The sequence below is a fragment of the Notamacropus eugenii genome, chromosome 1 (assembly GCF_028372415.1).
Source record: "Notamacropus eugenii isolate mMacEug1 chromosome 1, mMacEug1.pri_v2, whole genome shotgun sequence".
NCBI lineage: Eukaryota > Metazoa > Chordata > Mammalia > Diprotodontia > Macropodidae > Notamacropus > Notamacropus eugenii.
Genome location: NC_092872.1, coordinates 414,505,223 through 414,524,059, shown reverse-complemented (window position 1 = coordinate 414,524,059; position 18,837 = coordinate 414,505,223). Strand labels below are relative to the sequence as shown.

The 18,837-nt window shown below is 45.9% G+C and overlaps 1 protein-coding gene across 2 annotated transcripts; it reads left to right on the top strand.

The window, feature by feature from the left end:
• The first annotated feature begins 2,527 nt into the window (after positions 1-2,527).
• SLC34A1 (solute carrier family 34 member 1) lies at positions 2,528-17,298 on the top strand. 2 transcript variants are annotated; one of them, XM_072631185.1, is made up of 13 exons: positions 2,528-2,632; positions 3,067-3,204; positions 3,487-3,642; positions 3,913-4,041; positions 4,329-4,472; positions 6,511-6,622; positions 7,435-7,630; positions 8,224-8,322; positions 11,488-11,557; positions 11,997-12,164; positions 14,581-14,697; positions 14,847-14,971; positions 15,520-17,298. In XM_072631185.1, exons 2-13 carry the CDS (start codon positions 3,093-3,095, stop codon positions 16,021-16,023), a joined length of 1,932 nt encoding a protein of 643 aa, XP_072487286.1. In that variant the 5' UTR covers positions 2,528-2,632; positions 3,067-3,092; the 3' UTR covers positions 16,024-17,298. The 2 variants fall into 2 exon arrangements, with proteins under 2 accessions (XP_072487286.1, XP_072487287.1); XM_072631186.1 differs by having other exon boundaries at positions 2,532-2,632; positions 3,092-3,204.
• Positions 17,299-18,837: the final 1,539 nt, after the last annotated feature.

Here is an 18,837-nt window from a genome sequence, read left to right as displayed (position 1 = left end):
TCATGTGGATGAGAAGTATGGAGAAGCATGTAAAGATGTATATGAACTGATGCAAAGTGAAGTAAGCAGAGCCAAGAAAACAATATACACAGTGACTACAACAATGAAAATGAAAAGAATGGCATGCCAAAAATAAAAAATAAATGTAGCAAAATTATAAAAATCAAATAAGACTCAAATGAAGAGAGATGAGGAAACACCTCCAAACCACACTTTTGTGGAGCTGATAGGTCCATATATATTACACACTGCACATGTTTTTGGACTTTTTCAATGTATTGATCAGTTTTACTAATTTTTTCCTTTCTAAAAAATATTATTTGTCTTATGGGATAGTTCTCTTGGAGGGGGAGAAGGAAACATACTTGGGATAACTACTGTAATGTAAGAAATAGAAACTATCAATTAAAAACTTATTTAAAAGAAAGAAAATTACTGATGTCTATACCTTTTGAATCAGAGATCCCAGTGTAGACATATAATCTAAAGAGGCCAAAGTGAAAAAGAAAAGTCCCATTTGTTGATTGTGATATCTATGGCAGCACTTTTTGTGTTAGGAGAAAGAAATAGAAACAAAATGGATATCCATTGATCTGGGAATGATCCAGGGGTGGGGAACCTGCAGCCTCAAGGCCACATGTGGCCTTCTAGGTTCTTGGGTGCAGCCTTTTGACTGAGTCCAAGTTTTATAAAACAAATTCTTTTATTAAAGGGATTTGTTCTGTAAAGTTTGAATTTAGTCAAAGGGCCACACTTGAGGACCTAGAGGGCCACATGTGGCCTCAAGACTGCAAGTTTCCGCAGCCCTGCAACATATTATGGTATTTGAACATGATAGAATATTACCTTGTTGCAAGAACTCAAAAGTGTAAACAAATAAGAGAAGAATAGGAAAACTTATATGAACTGATGCAAAATAAAGCAAGCAGAATCAGAAAAAGAACACACACAATGAGTACCACAATGTAAATGGAAAGAACAACTATTAAAAAAAAAACAAACCTGAACCTGTATAATGACCAAACTTAGGCAAACAAAAGAGATAAGAAAATGTACTTCCCTCCCCTTGTTGCTGGTGAGGAATTATAGAGATGAAATATTGTACATACCATCAAACACGATTGATGTGTTATTTAATTTCAATGAATTGCTTTTTCTTTCCTTTTAAAAATCTTTGTTACAAAGGACCGTTTGCTGCGTGATGGGGAGGGATATATTTAGAATAAAATATGATATAAAAACAAAAAACATCAATAAAAAATAAGAGATTTTTTTTAAAAATTCTGTGTTCAAAGGTTCCTTTCACATTCAACACTCTGAGTTCCATGATCCCCTACCCACAATTCCTGCTATAAACCTAAGCATCATGCTCACAGTACAATTATTTGTATCCCTAGACTCCACCTCAGTAAGACACCTATCCCTAGTCTTATTGCTGGCCTTTAACCTGTCCATTTTCCTGATCCTCTCTCTCATTATCCTTTGTCCTTGGGTAAAGTGGTTCTGTGTTTATGCCCTAATTCAGGCCTGCACAACATTTGGCCCACAGGCTGCTTCCCATGCATCGCTTGCAGATTGCGAAAAAATCTTGGGTGGCCTGTGAAAAATATAAAGGACGTAAAACAGGTCTATACGTATCTGCAGATAGCTTTGTTGGGCATCAAGAGGCCCACAGGCTTTATGTTGTGCAGTTCTGCCCCAAATGGTCCTCAGGCCACAGAACCTCTGGTCTATCAGAGGACAAGAGTGGGTTTGGCCAAGATCACAGACACAAACCCATATAGTCCAGATTTCCCATCCCTCTAGATTAACCCTATCTGCCTCCAAAAATCCATCCATCTAAAAATCCTAATTCTCATCCCAGGACTAAGTGTCAGGTTGTGGAAGTGGGAAGCTTCTCAAGTAGAGACTGTGTCACCATTACATATAGACACACCCACAAATGCAGGCTCATAGACACACATACACACAATTGGTGCTTAGAACAGCACATAGAACAGCACATAACATAGTAGGTGCTTAATAAATGTTCATTGACTGACAGAAATAGATTCATAAAAATAGATTCATAAAAAGACACACACAAACACATATATACCTGCAAAAGAGATACATGCATAAACGCACAGACAAGGGAGAGTTCATTTGGAGAATTCCTTGGAGAAAAGGAGAATGATAGGAGAAAGTGGGGGGGAGCCCACAGGAGCTAAGTGGGGGAAGGGTAAGAGGTGTGAGCTGGAGGGTACTGAAACTGGGGACTCTCAAAGGGAGGAGTGTCCTCAATGTGTGGGGTTCCAGTAACAGAAGACTATAGGCCTGGGGAGAGTTACTATCTAGGCAGTTCTGATCATGCAGGGGAGTGGGAAAACTGCCCAGAAAGAACCCAGGGGTGGACACCTCCATAGACAAAGACTCCTCCTGACGATTAGCAATTAACTGGGAGGAATTTCAGGGGAGGAGATTAATTAGGTAACTGTAGAAGGTGGCTGGGGTCCTGAGGGACTTTGATCTTGACCTGAGACTATAAAGGTCTCAGTCCCCACAAAACATTCCTACTTTGGCCACAAGGATTTTCACACTCAACTTTCTAGAGTCATAACCCAAGAGTCAAAGCCAGCCTCTGGGCAATCAGGTGAGTGACTGAGGAAGCTGCAGCCTAGGCTGGCTTTCAACTCTCACCCCTTCCAAGTCCCCAGACTCAGGCAACCTTGGCCCCACTCCTCACCTTTGCCCCTTCATCCCACTCTGTGGTCCTCTAGCCTTGATTTCCCAGTCTTTTAAAATCCTGATACCCTTTCACTTCAGCACCCTGACTCCTGACTCTCAGTCCCAGACAACCAGGACTCCCACATTACTTCATTCCCCACCATAGTCCCAAAGTCCATCAATCCCCAACCCTTTTATTCCAGCCCCAAGAGGCCTCCTGCCCCAGCTCCCAGCAAGTGTGTATCGGGTAGGGTTGGGGGTCAGGGAGCACACCGAGGAGAAGAAGGATATGGGGGTTGTGGAGAGGCAGGAATCTCCACTGGGAAGGAAGAATCTGAAAGTTGGAATATCTGGTCCTAGGGATCTCTCTGGTGTCTGTACCCAGGATGATACCTTACAGAGAGAGACACATGGGCCCTGCCCTATCCCCACTGCCAGCTGCCAGTCCTTGCTGTGTGATCCGAGGTGCAGCCTTTGCCTATACCCCCAGTCCTCAGGGTAAGAACAGAATACCCCCAAACCCAGTCTTCCCGCTTTGATAGGGGCTCCATCTATGGGGGTGCGGGGAGGAATTCTGAGGGTCCCAGGCCATAGATCTTGCCTTACTCTGAGCACCTCTCATTGGACCAAGGAGTCTCCTCCGAGGGCCTGCCACTAGCAGGCTGCACAGAGGCAGCATGCTGTTTTTCCATTGTCCCCTCCCCACTTAAATTCCACTTCCCCACAACCTAGGGCCCCAACTGGCAGCAGAGTCACTCAGCTATCTGTATTTCTCCCTAGTTCTACATCAGATTCCTGGAGCCCCAGCCTATGCCTTCCCCACCATCGGGCCGGGGGGCCTTTCTGAGTGTGGCTGTCTGTGTGGAGAGACCCTGGAACACTATGAGCCTGACCCACTGCCCCCCAAATTGACCCTGGAGGATACACAGAAGTCAGGTGCAAGGATGTGAAGGGGATGGAAATTGGGCTCCCTCCCCAGGTAGGGAGTGAGGAAGACAGATGGCCAGGCTGGCCCTCTGGATAGAAATGAGGGAGGAGACCTATATCATTGGGGTCAGTAGGAAAGAACCCTGTTATAGAGGTGGGCCCCAGAGAAGTGGATCCAAAATAAGGGGCCTGTGGAAGGACCTGGGCCACATGGAAGAGTTGGTAGGGGAGGAGAAGAGCAGGAGGGGAGGGACTCACCCTGGGACTGTGTCTCCCCAGAACCAGGGCCATCCCAGAGGCTCCCTTCGGCCTGTATCACTCTCCTCAAGGTTCCCATGATGCTTGTCTCCCTCTACCTCTTTGTCTGTTCCTTAGATGTGCTCAGCTCAGCCTTCCAGCTTGCTGGAGGTATGTAAAAGAGGAAGGGGAGGGCAGGCAGGGTTGGAAGGGAGGTCTAGGAACCATCATGGGACTGGGAACTGGACTTCAGGGACACTGGGCCAAGAGATTCAGAGCCTCTGGCTCAGAGTACCAGGATATGGACTGGGCCTCAGTGGACACTGGGCCATCTTCCGGCCAGGAAGGTTTGGGAGGCTGAGGGGACTGAGAACAGATGGCAGGTCTCTGATGCTGGCAATTGTCTTCAAGGGCCTTAACCCCAACACTTTCTCCCTTTTTTCTGCCCCCCCCTCCAGGGAAGGTAGCTGGTGACATCTTCAAGGACAACGCTATCCTGTCCAATCCTGTGGCGGGGCTGGTGGTGGGGATTCTAGTGACTGTCCTTGTGCAGAGCTCAAGCACATCCACGTCCATCATAGTCAGCATGGTCTCCTCAGGCTGTGAGTCTTGGGAGGAGAGTTAGGGCCTGTGGGTAATGGGGAGTGAGCCGGGGCACTGGGGCACTGGGGCACTGGGCAGGGAAGAAATAGAAGAGTCAGTATGAAGAATGTGGCCTCCACCTTCACTGACATGGTCACCTTCCAGGGATCCCAGCTCCCCCTCCAGAGCCTTGACTTTTTCTGGTTTCCAGATCATTCACCTTGACTCAAGGCACTGAGCCTTCCAGAGCTGCCTGTCCCCTGAACCTGCTCACCCCCCCAACCTCAGAGATGTATGACCCTTGATCTCTGATTTCTCCCCTTGCTCCCTTTCTCCTCTCATTGACATTGAACATCTGAGTCTGGGATCTGGCCCTCTTTTCCTTCTTTGTTCCCAGAAGAGAGCATTTTCTTTTTTAAAAAATTAATTTATTTGTTTTCAGTTTTCTATAATCACTTCCATAAGTCTTAGGTTTCCTCCCCCTCTCTCCTCCCTCCTTTTCCCCTCCCTCCCCAAGAGGGAATGCAATTTTATATGGGTTCTACAAATACATTCTTTTAAAACACATTTTCACATTAGTCATGTTGCATAGAAGAATTAAAAAGAATGGGAGAAACCATGAGAAAAACCAAACCAAAACAAAACCTAAGAGAAAATGGTCTGCTCCATTCTGCCTTCCAGTTCTACAGTTCTTTCTCTGGATGTGGATGGCATTTTGCAAGAGGGTATTTTAGGTTAAAAAAAAACCCCAAAACCTTTTATTGAAATAGTTTGTTTTTATTTTACCTTAATCTTCCAATATGTCCCTCATCTACCTACTCTATCCAAAGAGCCATAACTTTTAACAAAGAATAAAAAAAAGGAAAAGAAAAAAGCAGCTCAGCAGAGCTAACCAACATATTAACTAAATCTGACAGTATATCCAGTGTTCCACAACTGCATCCTCCCACCTCTGCAAAGAAAAAAAGAAAATAGAATATTTTCTAAAGTTTATGTAGAGGAGTAAACTAATCTATAGGGAAGCTTGGTGGTACAGTAGAGAGAGTGCTGGGTCTAGAGTTAGGAAAACTCATCTTCCTGAAGTCAAATCAGGCCTCAGATACTTACTAGTTTTGTGACCCTGGGCAAGTCATTTAACTCTGTTTGCCTCAGTTTCCTCATCTGTAAAATAAGCTGGAGAAGGAAATAGCAAAACACTCCAATCTCTGCCAAAAAAATGCCAAATGGGATCACGAAGAGGCAGACATGACTGAAACAGGACACAACAAACTAATCTATAACTTCAGAAATACTAGTGGGGATCATTAAAGGATCCCCTGAAACTTCCAAAGCAATTTTATCAAGTTGTGATTCCCCCAGGCTTTCTTTTCTCATGATCCTCTCCTGTTCATGAATCCTATGCCAGGGGCATCTAGCTCCCCACAGAGAAGAGCATTCTTTGTCTCAGACTAACCATTTCCTAATTTAGGAATTGGTCCACCTAGGCATTGTGGATTACGCTCACCAGCACACCCCTAGCTCACTCTCAGTCAATCAGAAAAGCTCCTCCGGTGGTAGTGTGGTGACTTCAACCCACATTCCCTTAATGCCTCACTAACTAATTTCCGTTCCTTTCTCCCTTATCCTTATCCAATCCAAAGTATTGCCTTTGCCCAAGGCAAAAACAAGGAAATATAAAGCAGGTACAAACAGGATTCCCATCACCTCAAAACAAAATGAGAATATTTCAGTGCAACACACTGGAGACAAAAGTTCATTTCATTTCAGCTGGGAAGCAGGACTGAGGGTCTAGTGCTCAGGCAGATGGAACAGAATAAAGGGGTTGAAGGCTCAAAATTCTGGGTTCCTAAGGAATGGGGAGCTCCTGGTGGGGGAGCAGGAATGCAGCCTTCCCCACCCAAACACTCAGAGTCCTGTGTGGGGGTAGGTTGGGGGTATAGAGAGAGGTGTCAAATTCAGCAACCCAAGGAGAAGCGGTATGACCTTCTTCATTATCTGTAGGAGTGGGGAGGGGGCCAATGGTAATGATGGAAGTGGCATCTAAGATTTTGCTCACAGTGCTGGAGGTCAAGTCTGCCATTCCCATTGTCATGGGCTCCAACATTGGCACATCTGTCACCAACACCATTGTGGCGTTGATGCAGGCTGGAGATCGGAGTGACTTCCGAAGGTGAGGAGGGACAGAGACAGACTGGTTGAGTGGAATGGTAGTCATGTGGTCAAGTGGGGTTGTGGGACTCTTCTGACTGAAATGACCATAGTAGTGTTCATTCTGGTCTCTGTTTTCTTTCTGACCCACTTCTAAACCACCTACTTATCCATTCCCAGACTCCTCTGCCCTAAACCTTATCCCAACTAGCTTCTCCTAACACCAACCTCCAATCTTCACCAACTACACCCATCCACTGACTACCACATCATAATTCTAGCCCTCCCAACTTTTCTTTGTTGACCCTGATCCATGCCCCAAACTCCCTCTGTCCTAATTCTCACTCCAAACACTCATAGAATAGCTTTGACCATCTATGTGTCCTAGCCTAATGCTGACCAATAAATTGCCTTTATCTCATCCAAACTGTTCCCTCATAACTCTGATCCTCAAATTCCCATTATCTTAATCCTTATTCCCAAACAAATTTTTTTCTTAACTTTGACCCCTAAATCCCTCATCATTCACCATCCCTCAAATTTCCCCATTCTAACTCAATCCACAAACTCTCCCACTTTTCAATTTAATCCAGATTAGTCCTAATCTCCCAAATGTACCCAAAGGATTCCCCAAACTCCCTTACAATCTAGCCTTGATCCCCAAATCCCTTTTCTGACCTTGATTCCAAAAGTTTGCTGATCTAAGTCAGAGTCCCAAACTTCCCTATCTTTGTCCATTCCCCAAATTCTCCCATCTTACCCCTGACCCATGTCTTCACTTACTCTCCAGTTCTGTTTCTAGACTCAAAGTCCTCTCCTATTCCCTCATCCCAGGGCCTTTGCAGGGGCCACAGTCCATGACTGCTTTAACTGGCTGTCAGTTCTTGTCCTACTGCCCCTGGAGGCAGCTACGGGGTATCTTCACCACCTCACTCACCTGGTGGTCACTTCCTTCAAAATTCGAGGTGGCCCAGATGCTCCAGACCTGCTTAAGATCATCACAGAACCCTTCACCCGACTCATTATCCAGGTGTGGATTGGGGACCCCTGGGCCACTCTTGGGATAGGAGAGGGTCTCTTCCTCTGTTGTTCCCCTCTAAAGACATTTCCCTCTACTAGGTATTGGTGGGAGGCTTTCAGTAGAGAGGAAGGATGGCAGAGTAGAAAGTACTGTGATTGGAGATAGGAAATCTGGGTTCTAGTCCTGACTGCCACATACTTACTCAATGAACCTCAGTTTTCTAATATGTAAAATGGGGTTAATAATATTTGTGCTACCTGCCTCATAGGGAAGTTGTAATGCAAGGGCTTTGTAAACCTTAAAGAGCTAGAAGATGGCAATATTAACTGTATGTGGTATGGTGGAAACAGAATTCAAACTGGATTTGAATCCCAGTTCTATGACTTTCTAACTTGGACTAATAATGCAACCTCTTTGGGCTTCAGTGTCCTGACGGGTAAAATAAATGGGTTGGGAGGCAGCATGATGCAGGGGAAAGAAAACCAACTCAATTAAGTCAGATGACCTGGGTTCAAATCCTACCACTGACACCAAGTTCCTTCTTACATGGGGTCACATTTCCTCATAGCATCCTCTCAGTGTCCCTAACTTCTCCATCCCAGTTGGATAAATCCGTGATCAATAGCATTGCCATAGGAGATGAGACACTTCGAAACCACAGCCTCATCCGGATTTGGTGTGAGTCCCCAGTCCCTCCACAGGTAAGGCTTAGTCCTCAACCTGCTCCTCCCAGATGAGTTCCACCCCAGCTCCACCCCCACCATGAATCAGAAATCCAATCTCTCCTCTCACTCAGAGGTAAATTCCTGACCTTTTGGAGGTAAGAACCAGCCAGGGGACACCAGGAGTAACACCCAGCTCAAGGTGAATCCCTAGACTCCAGACAGTGATTCCTGAGGCAATTTAACTCATATTTATTAAGCACTGACCTGTGCTAAGCACTGCTTTAGGTACTGAGATTACAAAGACAAAACCAGAAGCAATCTCCACAGTCACGAATCTAGCTGAGATGATATAACATGTACCCAGATAAATAAGCACCGAGTAGAACAAAGTCATTCCAAGAGGGAGAGGGTGCTGACAGCTGGGGAGAGGACAATCAGAAAAAGTCTTTGTTTAGCTTGTGGCACATGAGCTCTGCCTTGAAAGAAGCTGGGGATCCTACAAGGCAGAGGTGAGGAGGAAGGACCCTCCAGACAGAGGGGACCATCTGGGCAAAGGTATGGAAATGGTATGGAAATGCTTAAGCAACAGCTTAGCAGACCCATGCTAGAATAATGTCAAATATAAAACAATGCTGGAAAAGAAACCAGGAGCCATATTGTCAATGGTTCTTGATGCCAGCCTGATGATTTTATATTTTTCATACAGGCAGTAGGGTGGCATTGACAATTTTTGAGTCAGAGGATGACATAACTAGATCTGTGTTTTAAGAATAACAATTTGACAGTTGTATGGAGAAGAGATTAGGAGGTGGGAGAATCTGGAAGCAGGGAGACTATTAGGCAGCTAGGTGGTGCAGTGGATAAAGTATTAGGAGCAGTCACAAAGAACTGAGTTCAAATTCAACCTCAGACACTTCCAGTTGGGTGTAGTCCTCCGGCAAATCACCTAGTCTCTCTCCCCCTCAGCTTCCTCATCTGTAAAATAAGGATAATAATAGAATATACCTTCCAAGGTTGTGGGTCACATTTATAAAGTTCTTTGCACACATTAAAGTGCTACATGTATATATTTTAAATTTTATATTTATAATATATATTTATATATATGTAAGGTTTATAAATGCTAGCGATTATTGTCATGAGTGAATGAATGCAAAAGAAATCATGGAGGTAAAGTGAAAAAGACTTGACAACTAAATATGTTGTGAAGGAGAGGAAAGAGTCCAGAGTGATTCCAAGATCGTGAGTCTGGGTAATTAGAAGGATGTTTCTCTCAACAGGAATAGGGAAATTTATAGGACAAATGGATTATTGGGAAAATTCCTACGAAATGTTCAGGCTGAGCTGCCTAACAAATAGTTGGTCATGTGGGACTGGAGTAAAGGAGGAAAATTAGGGCTGGGTATATAAATTTGATGCTCATATGCATAGAGATGGTGACTGAACCCATGGGAACTGACAAGATCACCAAAAGAGAGAGTATAGAAATAGAAAACATGATCCAGGACAGTGCCATAGGGGGATATCCACCCCTGGTGGAGAGCAGGAATGGTCAGAGATGGGGAGAGAACCTAGAGAAAGATACTCACCACAGCCAAAGGTGCAAAGTACCTGGAGGTGAGTCATAACTCCCAGGAATGAGGGTCTCTCCATGGTGAGGACCATTTGACTTTCCTTCCTGGAGACACAGGTGCCTCTGTCACCCTGACTGGTCAGGGTCCCTTTGTGTTCGGTCCATACATTGATTACCTAGTCTTTACTAAGGCTGTACTGTATGAGGAGCCCTGTGCTAGGGATGGGCATGTCTAGGAGTCAGGACATTTGAAGGAGAAGAAAGAGAAGGAGACTCAGCTCTTTCCCTCGAGGAGCTGGTCTAAGAACTAGATTCAGATCTATGGAAGCATCAGCAAGCCTGGCATAGGGGAAGAAGCAAATAGCATGGTCAGAGGCTAGAGCTAGTGCTTCAGACAGTAGCAAGTGAGAAACATTTTCCATTTTGCTGAGAAACCAGCAAAAAGGCTTGCAAATCTTGGAGCTGCCTGCAGAGGGCACCAGGGTTCTGGCCTTGTGGTCCAAATATCCAAGCTTTGATAGACCAGACTACCTGGGAATGTGAAAGGTGAAGTTTCCCACCCCATAAAGCTCTTTTCATGAAAAGAATGCCTTTGATTAAATCACACCCTGAGGGGATGACTTATCATTAATGACTATAGATAAAAGGAGCATAGATTTAGGGCTCAATGCAGAGAGACTTCCTTTACACTGGTGAGTGGGTACCATAGTAAAGGAAGACTGTCTCCAATTAACCCTTGGACTCCCATATTCTCCCACCTTCAACTCATCCCAAACCCCCATTTTCCCCATTCAGTCCTGTCCCCGTATCATCCCCATCTTACCCCTATTCCCACTCTATTCCCATCCCTCCACCCTGTTCCCCATCTCAATCCATTCCAATTCTCATTGCACCAACATCTTATTCAAATATCATCCCCATCCCTTATATCATCCCTGTTCTCCATTTTGCTCTGTTCTGGGCCAAATCAAATCTAGGTCAGTCTAGTGATTCAGTCTCAGGGATTCAAATGCAGAAGCACCTGTGATCCGTAAAATGTAACAAAGACAACTGTACTAATATCAAAAGTTTAAAAGAACACAATTTCTAAAGTAAAAGAAGGATAGTGACTCAGATTAAGTGCCAGACCCTTCTGCCACCAGTCAAGGTTGGTCAAGTCAAGAAGGCTTTCCCCACAGGCCACTAAAGCCTCTAAAGTTGAGTACTCCTAGGCTGGGCCTTTCATGCCCCAGGCAGCCAAGAAGCCAGATGACCTCTCTATCTCTTCAAAGAACCGGCTCAGCCTTCGTAAAACAGGTGTTACTCCTACCATCCACTCTCATCTCCCTCCTCATCCCATCGCTCATCTAATTCACATTCCTCTCCAACAACACATCTCCATCCTCCTACTCACCCTCTTTTCCCCTGGCCTATTTTTCACCTCTCATGTCTCACCCTTGATCTTACTCTTTTCCAATCTTATCTTCTATCACCTTATTGCCACATTCTGCTCCCTTCTGCTCACCAGGCTTCATGAGGAGGGCTAAAGAAGACAGACTTGGCCTGGCAAGAAGGGAGCAAGATACAGGTCCTTGATCAAGCCAGTCTCTCCTTAGCTCCCTGACTTTGCCTCTCACCCCCTTCTCCAGGTTATTACTGACATACCCTGGGCAGAGGCCAATATCAGCTGGACCCTGGGGAACACCACTGGGGAGAAATGTAGGTCACTTAAGTGTGGGAAGATGCTGATGGGGAGTAGGAGTGGGTAGAGGGAAGGGTGGGGAGGAGAGCTATCCCTAGAGCCTATCCCCCAGAGGCTGGTCTATAAGGCCTCTGATGTTCCCTTGTCTGGGAGAGCAAAAAGTTGATCACGAATACTTCCCTTAGGACTCTTAAAAAGCACTACAGACTGATTCTGCCCTTTACTGGTAGCTCTTAGACATGTCCAGGTTGAGCACACCCATTGGGCATTCAAGTTGAAGGCCTGGATGTGAGTTCAGGTTTAAGATCTGGATTAAGTGTAGGTATAAGGCTTAGGCTGGAGCTCCAGTGGGGGTGGAGGGGGCTGGGCAGCTGTGAAGCCTCACAGGTTTTCCTGGAGGTTGGTTTCCGGGCCTGGGTGGCAGGCTCTCAGCAGTACTCTCCCCACCCCCTTCAGGTCAGCATCTATTTGTGGATACCTCACTGTCGGACCTGGCTGTGGGCCTGATCCTGCTGGCTGGCTCCCTCACTGTGCTCTGCACCTGCCTCATCTTCCTGGTGAAGCTGCTGAACTCTGTGCTCCAGGGACAGGTGGCCAAGGTCATCCAGAAGGTCATCAACACTGGTGAGTAGGCACCGGTCAAGACTTAGAAGAAAGTGGGAGCAGGGCAACTTCAGCTGGGTAAGGTAGAGATGTGCCTCCATATCACAGAGAACAGTCCAAGGTCAGGGGATTGATAAAGCAGTGAAAGGACAGCCTGGGCTGGGGTAGGGGGTGGGGAGAGCAGGGATACTCAGCCTCATACAGGCTCTGGCAGGACAACAACCTAAAGGAAGGAAATAAGCATGTCTGTGGTACCTACTATGTGCCAGGCAAATATTATCTTATTTGACCCCCACAACAACCATGGGAAGTTAATGTCATTATTCCCATTTTACAGGTGAAGAAACTGAGGCAAACAGAGTCTAGTGACTTGGCTAGGGGTCACACAGATAGTAAGTGTCTGAGGTCACATTTGGACACAGATCTTGACTCCAGGCCCTTCACTCTGTGCACTATGGAACCGCTTAGCTGCCCAAAAGCTAAAAGCTAAACTGAAGCTTTCATAGCTAGCCTTTCCCTTCCCCGCTGAATCCTCTATTTCAGAACCCCAGGTAAAGAAAAGAGAATGAGTGTCATCTACTGTCAGTTCATGTTCCCTTGCATGTGGTCCTCCAGCCTGGGATCACTTGTAGTTCTCATCCCTAGAAGAAGGCTGCCCAATCCTTGCCATTGAAAACTCCCTGGAGGTCAAAACTGAGAGAGAGCCTAGAACAGTGGAAAATTTGAAAGCAAAGGACCTGAGTTCAAATCCTGTCTTTGCTACTGATTTCCTATATAATATTAAGAAGACTTCATTTTTTTCTTCATCTGTAAAATAAAGGGATTGGATTAGATGACCTCTAACATCCCCTATGGCTCTAGGTCTAAGACTCTAGGAAATATATCTCTGAGGGCCCAGATTCTGAGGGAGACTTGATTTCTAGTACACATTACCCTCTTAACCTATGTGACTTTGGGCAAATGACTTTCCACTCTTTAGCTTCGTTTTTCTCCTCTATATAATGAAGGGATGTATGAATTTTATTTTAGCTCTAGCATTTTATATTTGGTATGTCTAACTCTGATGCTCAATGTTTTAAGGGCTCTATCAGTTTTGAAAGTCTGTGTCCCATATTTTAAGGGAATTATTCTATATTAATTAATTATAATATATTATATATATTATTCTAATTCTATAGTTAGTAATTTTGTGCGCAGGAAAAATTCAGTTGGGGGCAGGGATAGGGTAGAAGACAATCCACTCTGATATGACACATGAGTCAGAAGAGGAGAAGGTTAATTCCCCAAGAAAATCTTTCTTTAGTCTCTGTAGAACAACCAATGACCTCTTATTGCCAGCCCCTTGATCCAAAGGGTCAATTCTATAAGATGGTAAGTTTGACTCCCAAATGTCTTAACATTTTGTGGTTGTTGTTACTTTGAGGGGGATTTCCCTTTTCCACTTCTGTTTCTTGGATTTTTTCTGTTATTATATAAAAATGCTACTGATTTTTGTGGGTTTATTTTGTAGTCTGCAACTTTGCTGGTTATAGGTTGTCTCGATTAGTTCTCTGCGGATTCTCTCTTATCATCAACAACAGGAATGGCTTTGTCTAAGACCATAGGTTAGTGACAAGTTTTCTATATGGGTATTGATTGGTGGAGAGAATTTCATTACAAGGACTTTCATTTGCCCGTGAGATCACAGGCGTGGAACGACAACAATAACACAGAGATGCTAGACGCACTAAGTGTGGCTCGGCTGACGTTGGTCCTGGAATCGCTGCTTGGGTGTTCTGATCATTCAATCAGTTGTAATTCTACCTAACTCCATGTTCATCCAACCTCCACTGCTCCATTTTGTCTCCAAAGATACCATGAGACTTTGTCAAATGTTTAACTGATGTCCAGGAATCCCATGTTCATGGCATTCTCTTGGTCTAGTAACACTATCCAAAAAAGAAAATAAGGCTAGTCTGGCTGGAGTCTATCTCAGTGACTCTTAGTGGTCACTTGCCAATAATTTCCTGGCTACCTAGCACTCAATAAACCCTAGACCATTAGAGAAATGTGAGCTACCACCACATGTACTCTGTGGACTCCTGAATTACCATCCAAATGCCAGAAAGTTCTTAGGGTTCTCTCTAGAATGGTTCTTCTCCACCAACCAAACATAGCCTGGTGGAAAGAGGACTGGATTAGAATGAATAGACATGAATTTGAATCCTTGCTATTTATCAGCTGTGTGACCTGGGATAAGTCACTTGACATCAGTAAGTCTCAGTTTCTTCATCTGAAAAACAGAGACTGAACCAGTTCAACTCTAAGTTTCTTCACACTCTAAATGCTATCTATGTGAGCCTCTCCCCATGATCTTTAACACTGATCCAAGCTGACACAAAAAACTTCTTTCCCACTAACACAGACTGTGGGAATGGGGTGGGGTGCCTTGTTACAGATTTCCCACATCCCTTCACCTGGGTGACTGGCTACTTCGCTATGGTGGTGGGTGCCGGCATGACTTTTGTGGTACAGAGTAGCTCCGTGTTCACCTCAGCCATCACCCCACTCATTGGTGAGTGTCCCTGCATTGGGAGGTTGGGAAAGACTGTGGAATTAGGGAAGGGAATTTCTAAAGGGAGACCAGGATGGGAGAAGCTGGAAACACTGAGATGATCCAAGATTTTTCAGAAATTGACCCTTCTGTACCACCCATCTCCCCAGGCCTGGGTGTGATTAGCATTGAACGAGCCTATCCCCTCACCCTGGGCTCCAACATTGGCACCACCACCACTGCCATCCTTGCTGCCCTTGCCAGCCCCAGAGAAAAACTCTCCAGTGCCTTCCAGGTACCTGTTGGGGGAGGTGGAGGTAGGGCTGGGACCAGGGCAGAAGAAGCAGGGATGGGGTCCTCAAGAGGGAGGTGATATGTATGGGCTATCCTGGACACAGTGGCCTAGAGCAGCTGAGGCTTAGAGAGTACTAGAACCAGAGACCATTAGAGGTGGAAGGAACTTATACTATACAGTGTAAAATGTCAGTTTGAAGGATTCTTCGAACATAGACAATCAGACCTGGAATAATTCTTAGAACATAGGCTATCAGAACTAGAAGGGATCTTAGAGCATAGAAGTTATCTCTACATACAATATCAGATTGGACAGAACCTTACACCTAGTCCTAAGCATGTTTCAGATAAGGTAACTGAAGCCCAGAGAGGGTCAGTGACTAAACAAGGGTACACAGCTAGTCAGTGGTAGAGCCAGGATTAGAATCTAGGACCCCTGCCTTTGCTAGATATATGGCCATCCTGGGGCTGATGGCGGTGGGAGGCAGGGGGGATGGTGCTAGAAGGAAGATTGTGCTTATTTGTGCTCCACTCCCCCCTCACTTTCAGATTGCCCTGTGCCATTTCTTTTTCAACATTTCTGGCATCTTGCTGTGGTACCCACTCCCGTGCACCCGGTTGCCCATCCGCATGGCCAAGGCCCTGGGTCGGCGCACTGCCAAGTACCGCTGGTTTGCTGTGCTCTACCTGCTGGTGTGCTTCCTGCTGCTACCTTCACTGGTGTTTGGTGTCTCTATGGCAGGCTGGCAGACTATGGTGGGTGTGGGGGCCCCTTTTGGGGCATTACTGGCCTGCATTACCCTAGTCAACCTACTCCAAAGCCGGAGCCCTGCCCGGCTACCCAAGTGGCTCCAAAATTGGGATTTCCTTCCCCACTGGATGCATTCACTGAAGCCCCTTGACCAGCTAATCACTCGTGCTACTCTCTGCTGCACCCACTCTGAGCCACACTCTCCATCACTGCCTGCCCGAGTTTATCTTGAGGAGCTCCCCCCAGGCACACCCTCCCCAAGGCTTGGGGTGCTTCCCCAGCACAATGCCACCAGGCTCTGATGGGTGTCCAAGGGGTCCTGCAACTACAAAGGGCTCATGCCAAAGTATGTCTATGTGTGTGTGTATGTGTGTGTGTGTGCATGTGCACATGCATGTGAGTGTACGGGTCAATGTCTGTGTATACACACTTACTCATAAAATGTCAGAACTGGAAGAGATGCTCCTTACTCCCACCACCTCTTTTTATAGATGAGGAAATTGAGGTCCAGAAAAGAAAAGAGGGATTTGCCCAAAGTCAATCGTGCAACTGCTCAGGGGTAGAGGCAGGGGACAGGTAGTCAGCACTCAAACCTAGGTCTCTGACCATCCAGATGCTGTATCACAGATGTTTCTGCTTGTCTGTGTGTGTTTCTGTGCCACCGTTCATGTGTATTTGTGCATGCTTCTGTACCTGAATGCATGGGACAAGATAGGATCCACAGGCATATATATGTGTGTGTGTGTGTGTGTGTGTGTGTGTGTGTGTGTGTGTGTGTGTGTGTGTGTGCATATGTTTATATGGTGCTGGATGTGTATCTGTACAATCTATTTCCACACATTTTGAGTGCATGTTTGTTTTAGCTTTTATGTCTGTGTATGTGTGTGTCTTTATATGCTGGGAGAGGAGATACCTTTCTTCATTTTATGAGAAAGATGCTAAAAAAGTGATTTTTGTGGTCCTTGGAGCCCCTAAGGTAGGGTTGGAGGATGGCTTCTGGAGATTAGGAAACTGGTCCTAACCCACCCGGTACCTTTGGTCCTGAGCTCCCCTGCTCAGGCTTTCCCTAACCCTGAGGCACATTAGGCCCTCTCCCCTGGTATCCTGTTCTTAGGAGGGGTCTCTGTCCAGGCAGGGCTAGAGGCAGGGAATGGGTTGTGGGGATGGGAGGGAAGGACTTTGAAGAGACTTGGCATCACTTCCAGACTCCTCCTCCTCCTCCTCCTTCTCCTCTTTCTCCACCTTGTCCTCCTGGTTCTACTCCCCATTCCCATCCTCTTTCTCTACCTTTTCCTCCTCCTCCTTTCTGCTCTTGGCCCCTAATTGACCTAAGCACACATACACTGGAAAATCCATGTCAGAAGTTCTCTCCAATTATGTCATCACTTCCTGGCTGATGCCTCCCCAGACCCCTCCTCACTCTAGTCGTGGACTAGCTCAGGTGACCCAATCTGTGTCCCCTATAGACTGGCTAAAGGAGAATGGGGCCTGAGTCAGGCTGAGCAGAGCTCAGAGCTCTACCTTCTCATGTTTCTACTCATAGTGCTGCCTCAGATTTTATCACCAGCCTATCAAACCACCCCTCAGGACCCAGAGCTTGCCCTGCTCCAGCCTGGGAGGCTGCCTCACTTCCTTTTATCCCATCCTGACTGTCCTTAACCCCAACCAGACTGGAGTGGAGAATACTAGGTTGGCCAAAGACAGACAGGACCAGACCCTTGGCAATCATTCAGGTGTGGGAGACTCCTTGGCAGGATGTCGAGGTCCCTAGAAAAGAAAAAGAAATGGACCCACAATGGATCCCCACTCTCCCTGAACCAGATCCATAGAAGAAAGGGCTTTGGGTCTACAGTACCCAAGTCTTGTCCCAGTTATCAGCCTCCCTTTCTCAGATTTTCCCAGTTTGTTTGGCCCAAGGGGAAAACAAAATCCCTTCCCTTCATTTCCCTAAACTGCAGCTGGGTTAAAGACAAAGCTTTAGCAGAGAATTAAGGAGGGAAAGAACACCAAGAAAAAGTCATAATACTTTGATGGTTTATATATGTCTATAAAAGCACAGAACTGGACTCTCTTCTAACCCTTTCTGGCCCTGTGCAAAGCCTAGCCCTGGACCCTGGACCTTGCTGACCTGAGCAAACTTCCCAGGGCACCAGCACTTCTTTAAGTCAGCCCAGGAGACCTTTGCTAAGAAGTGTCCCCAAACGAAGGTCACACTTGTAGGCCACTACAGGGTAAGGACTACGGTAGACCTTTGGTCTCTTTACCATCTCTACCAATCCAAGCTATAGCCTTCTCTGCCGTGGGCATTCTTAGAGATCTGCCCACAGCATGGAAGGTCACAGGATTTGCCTGGGGTCACACAACCAGGATAAGCCTGACCCAGGACTGGAACCCAAGTCTGTGGAACTTCAAGACCAGCTTTCTAGACACCATATCACACACAGTATTCTATAAACACAGCAATAATGATAACAGTAGTAACGACAAAGACAACACTGGCTGGATCCTTCACTTAGCCTTCCCTTCCTTAGGAAAGGAAAAGATAAAACCTCAAATGGTGAAATGGGTCACAGCAAGCCAAGATGGCCCCAGGACCAGGGCCTCGCCTCAGCTGCTTCTGCCTTTCCCTTTTAGACCACAGCTCAACATCTTAACCTTTCTTTCCTAATTTCTTCCTTCCTTCTTTCCTTCCTTACTTAATTTCTTTCTTCCTTCCTTTATTTCTTCCTTCTTTCCTTCCTTCCTTCTTTATTTCCTTCCTTCCTTCCTTCCTTTCTTTTTTCCTTTCCTTCTTTTTGTTTTTTGAGGCAATCAGAGTTAAGTGACTTGCCCAGGGTCACACAACTAGTAAGTGTCTGAGACAGGATTTGAATTCAGGTCCTGCCTGACTTCATGGTCGATGCTTTGTTCACTGTGACACCTAGCTACCCCTCACTAATTTTTCTAGACTTGCCTGATTCCCAGGTGCCTTCCTGCATATTGTCCCTGCTTGACTCACAGAGTTCAGAGCCTTGCCACCCCCTTCCCATCCCCAACCTACCATCCCTAGATCTGTTCCTTCTTTCCTCTTTATGATTCCATCTCCCTATACTTTAGACTATCAAAGCATTTTTAAG

Bases quoted from the DNA above. Each gene is read 5' to 3' on its own strand.
- SLC34A1 (XM_072631185.1), top strand. From the start codon at position 3,093: ATGATACCTTACAGAGAGAGACACATGGGCCCTGCCCTATCCCCACTG. The intron at 7,631-8,223 runs GTGTGGATTGGG...TCTCCATCCCAG, and splicing joins TCACCCGACTCATTATCCAG to TTGGATAAATCCGTGATCAA. The intron at 14,698-14,846 runs GTGAGTGTCCCT...CCATCTCCCCAG, and splicing joins AGCCATCACCCCACTCATTG to GCCTGGGTGTGATTAGCATT.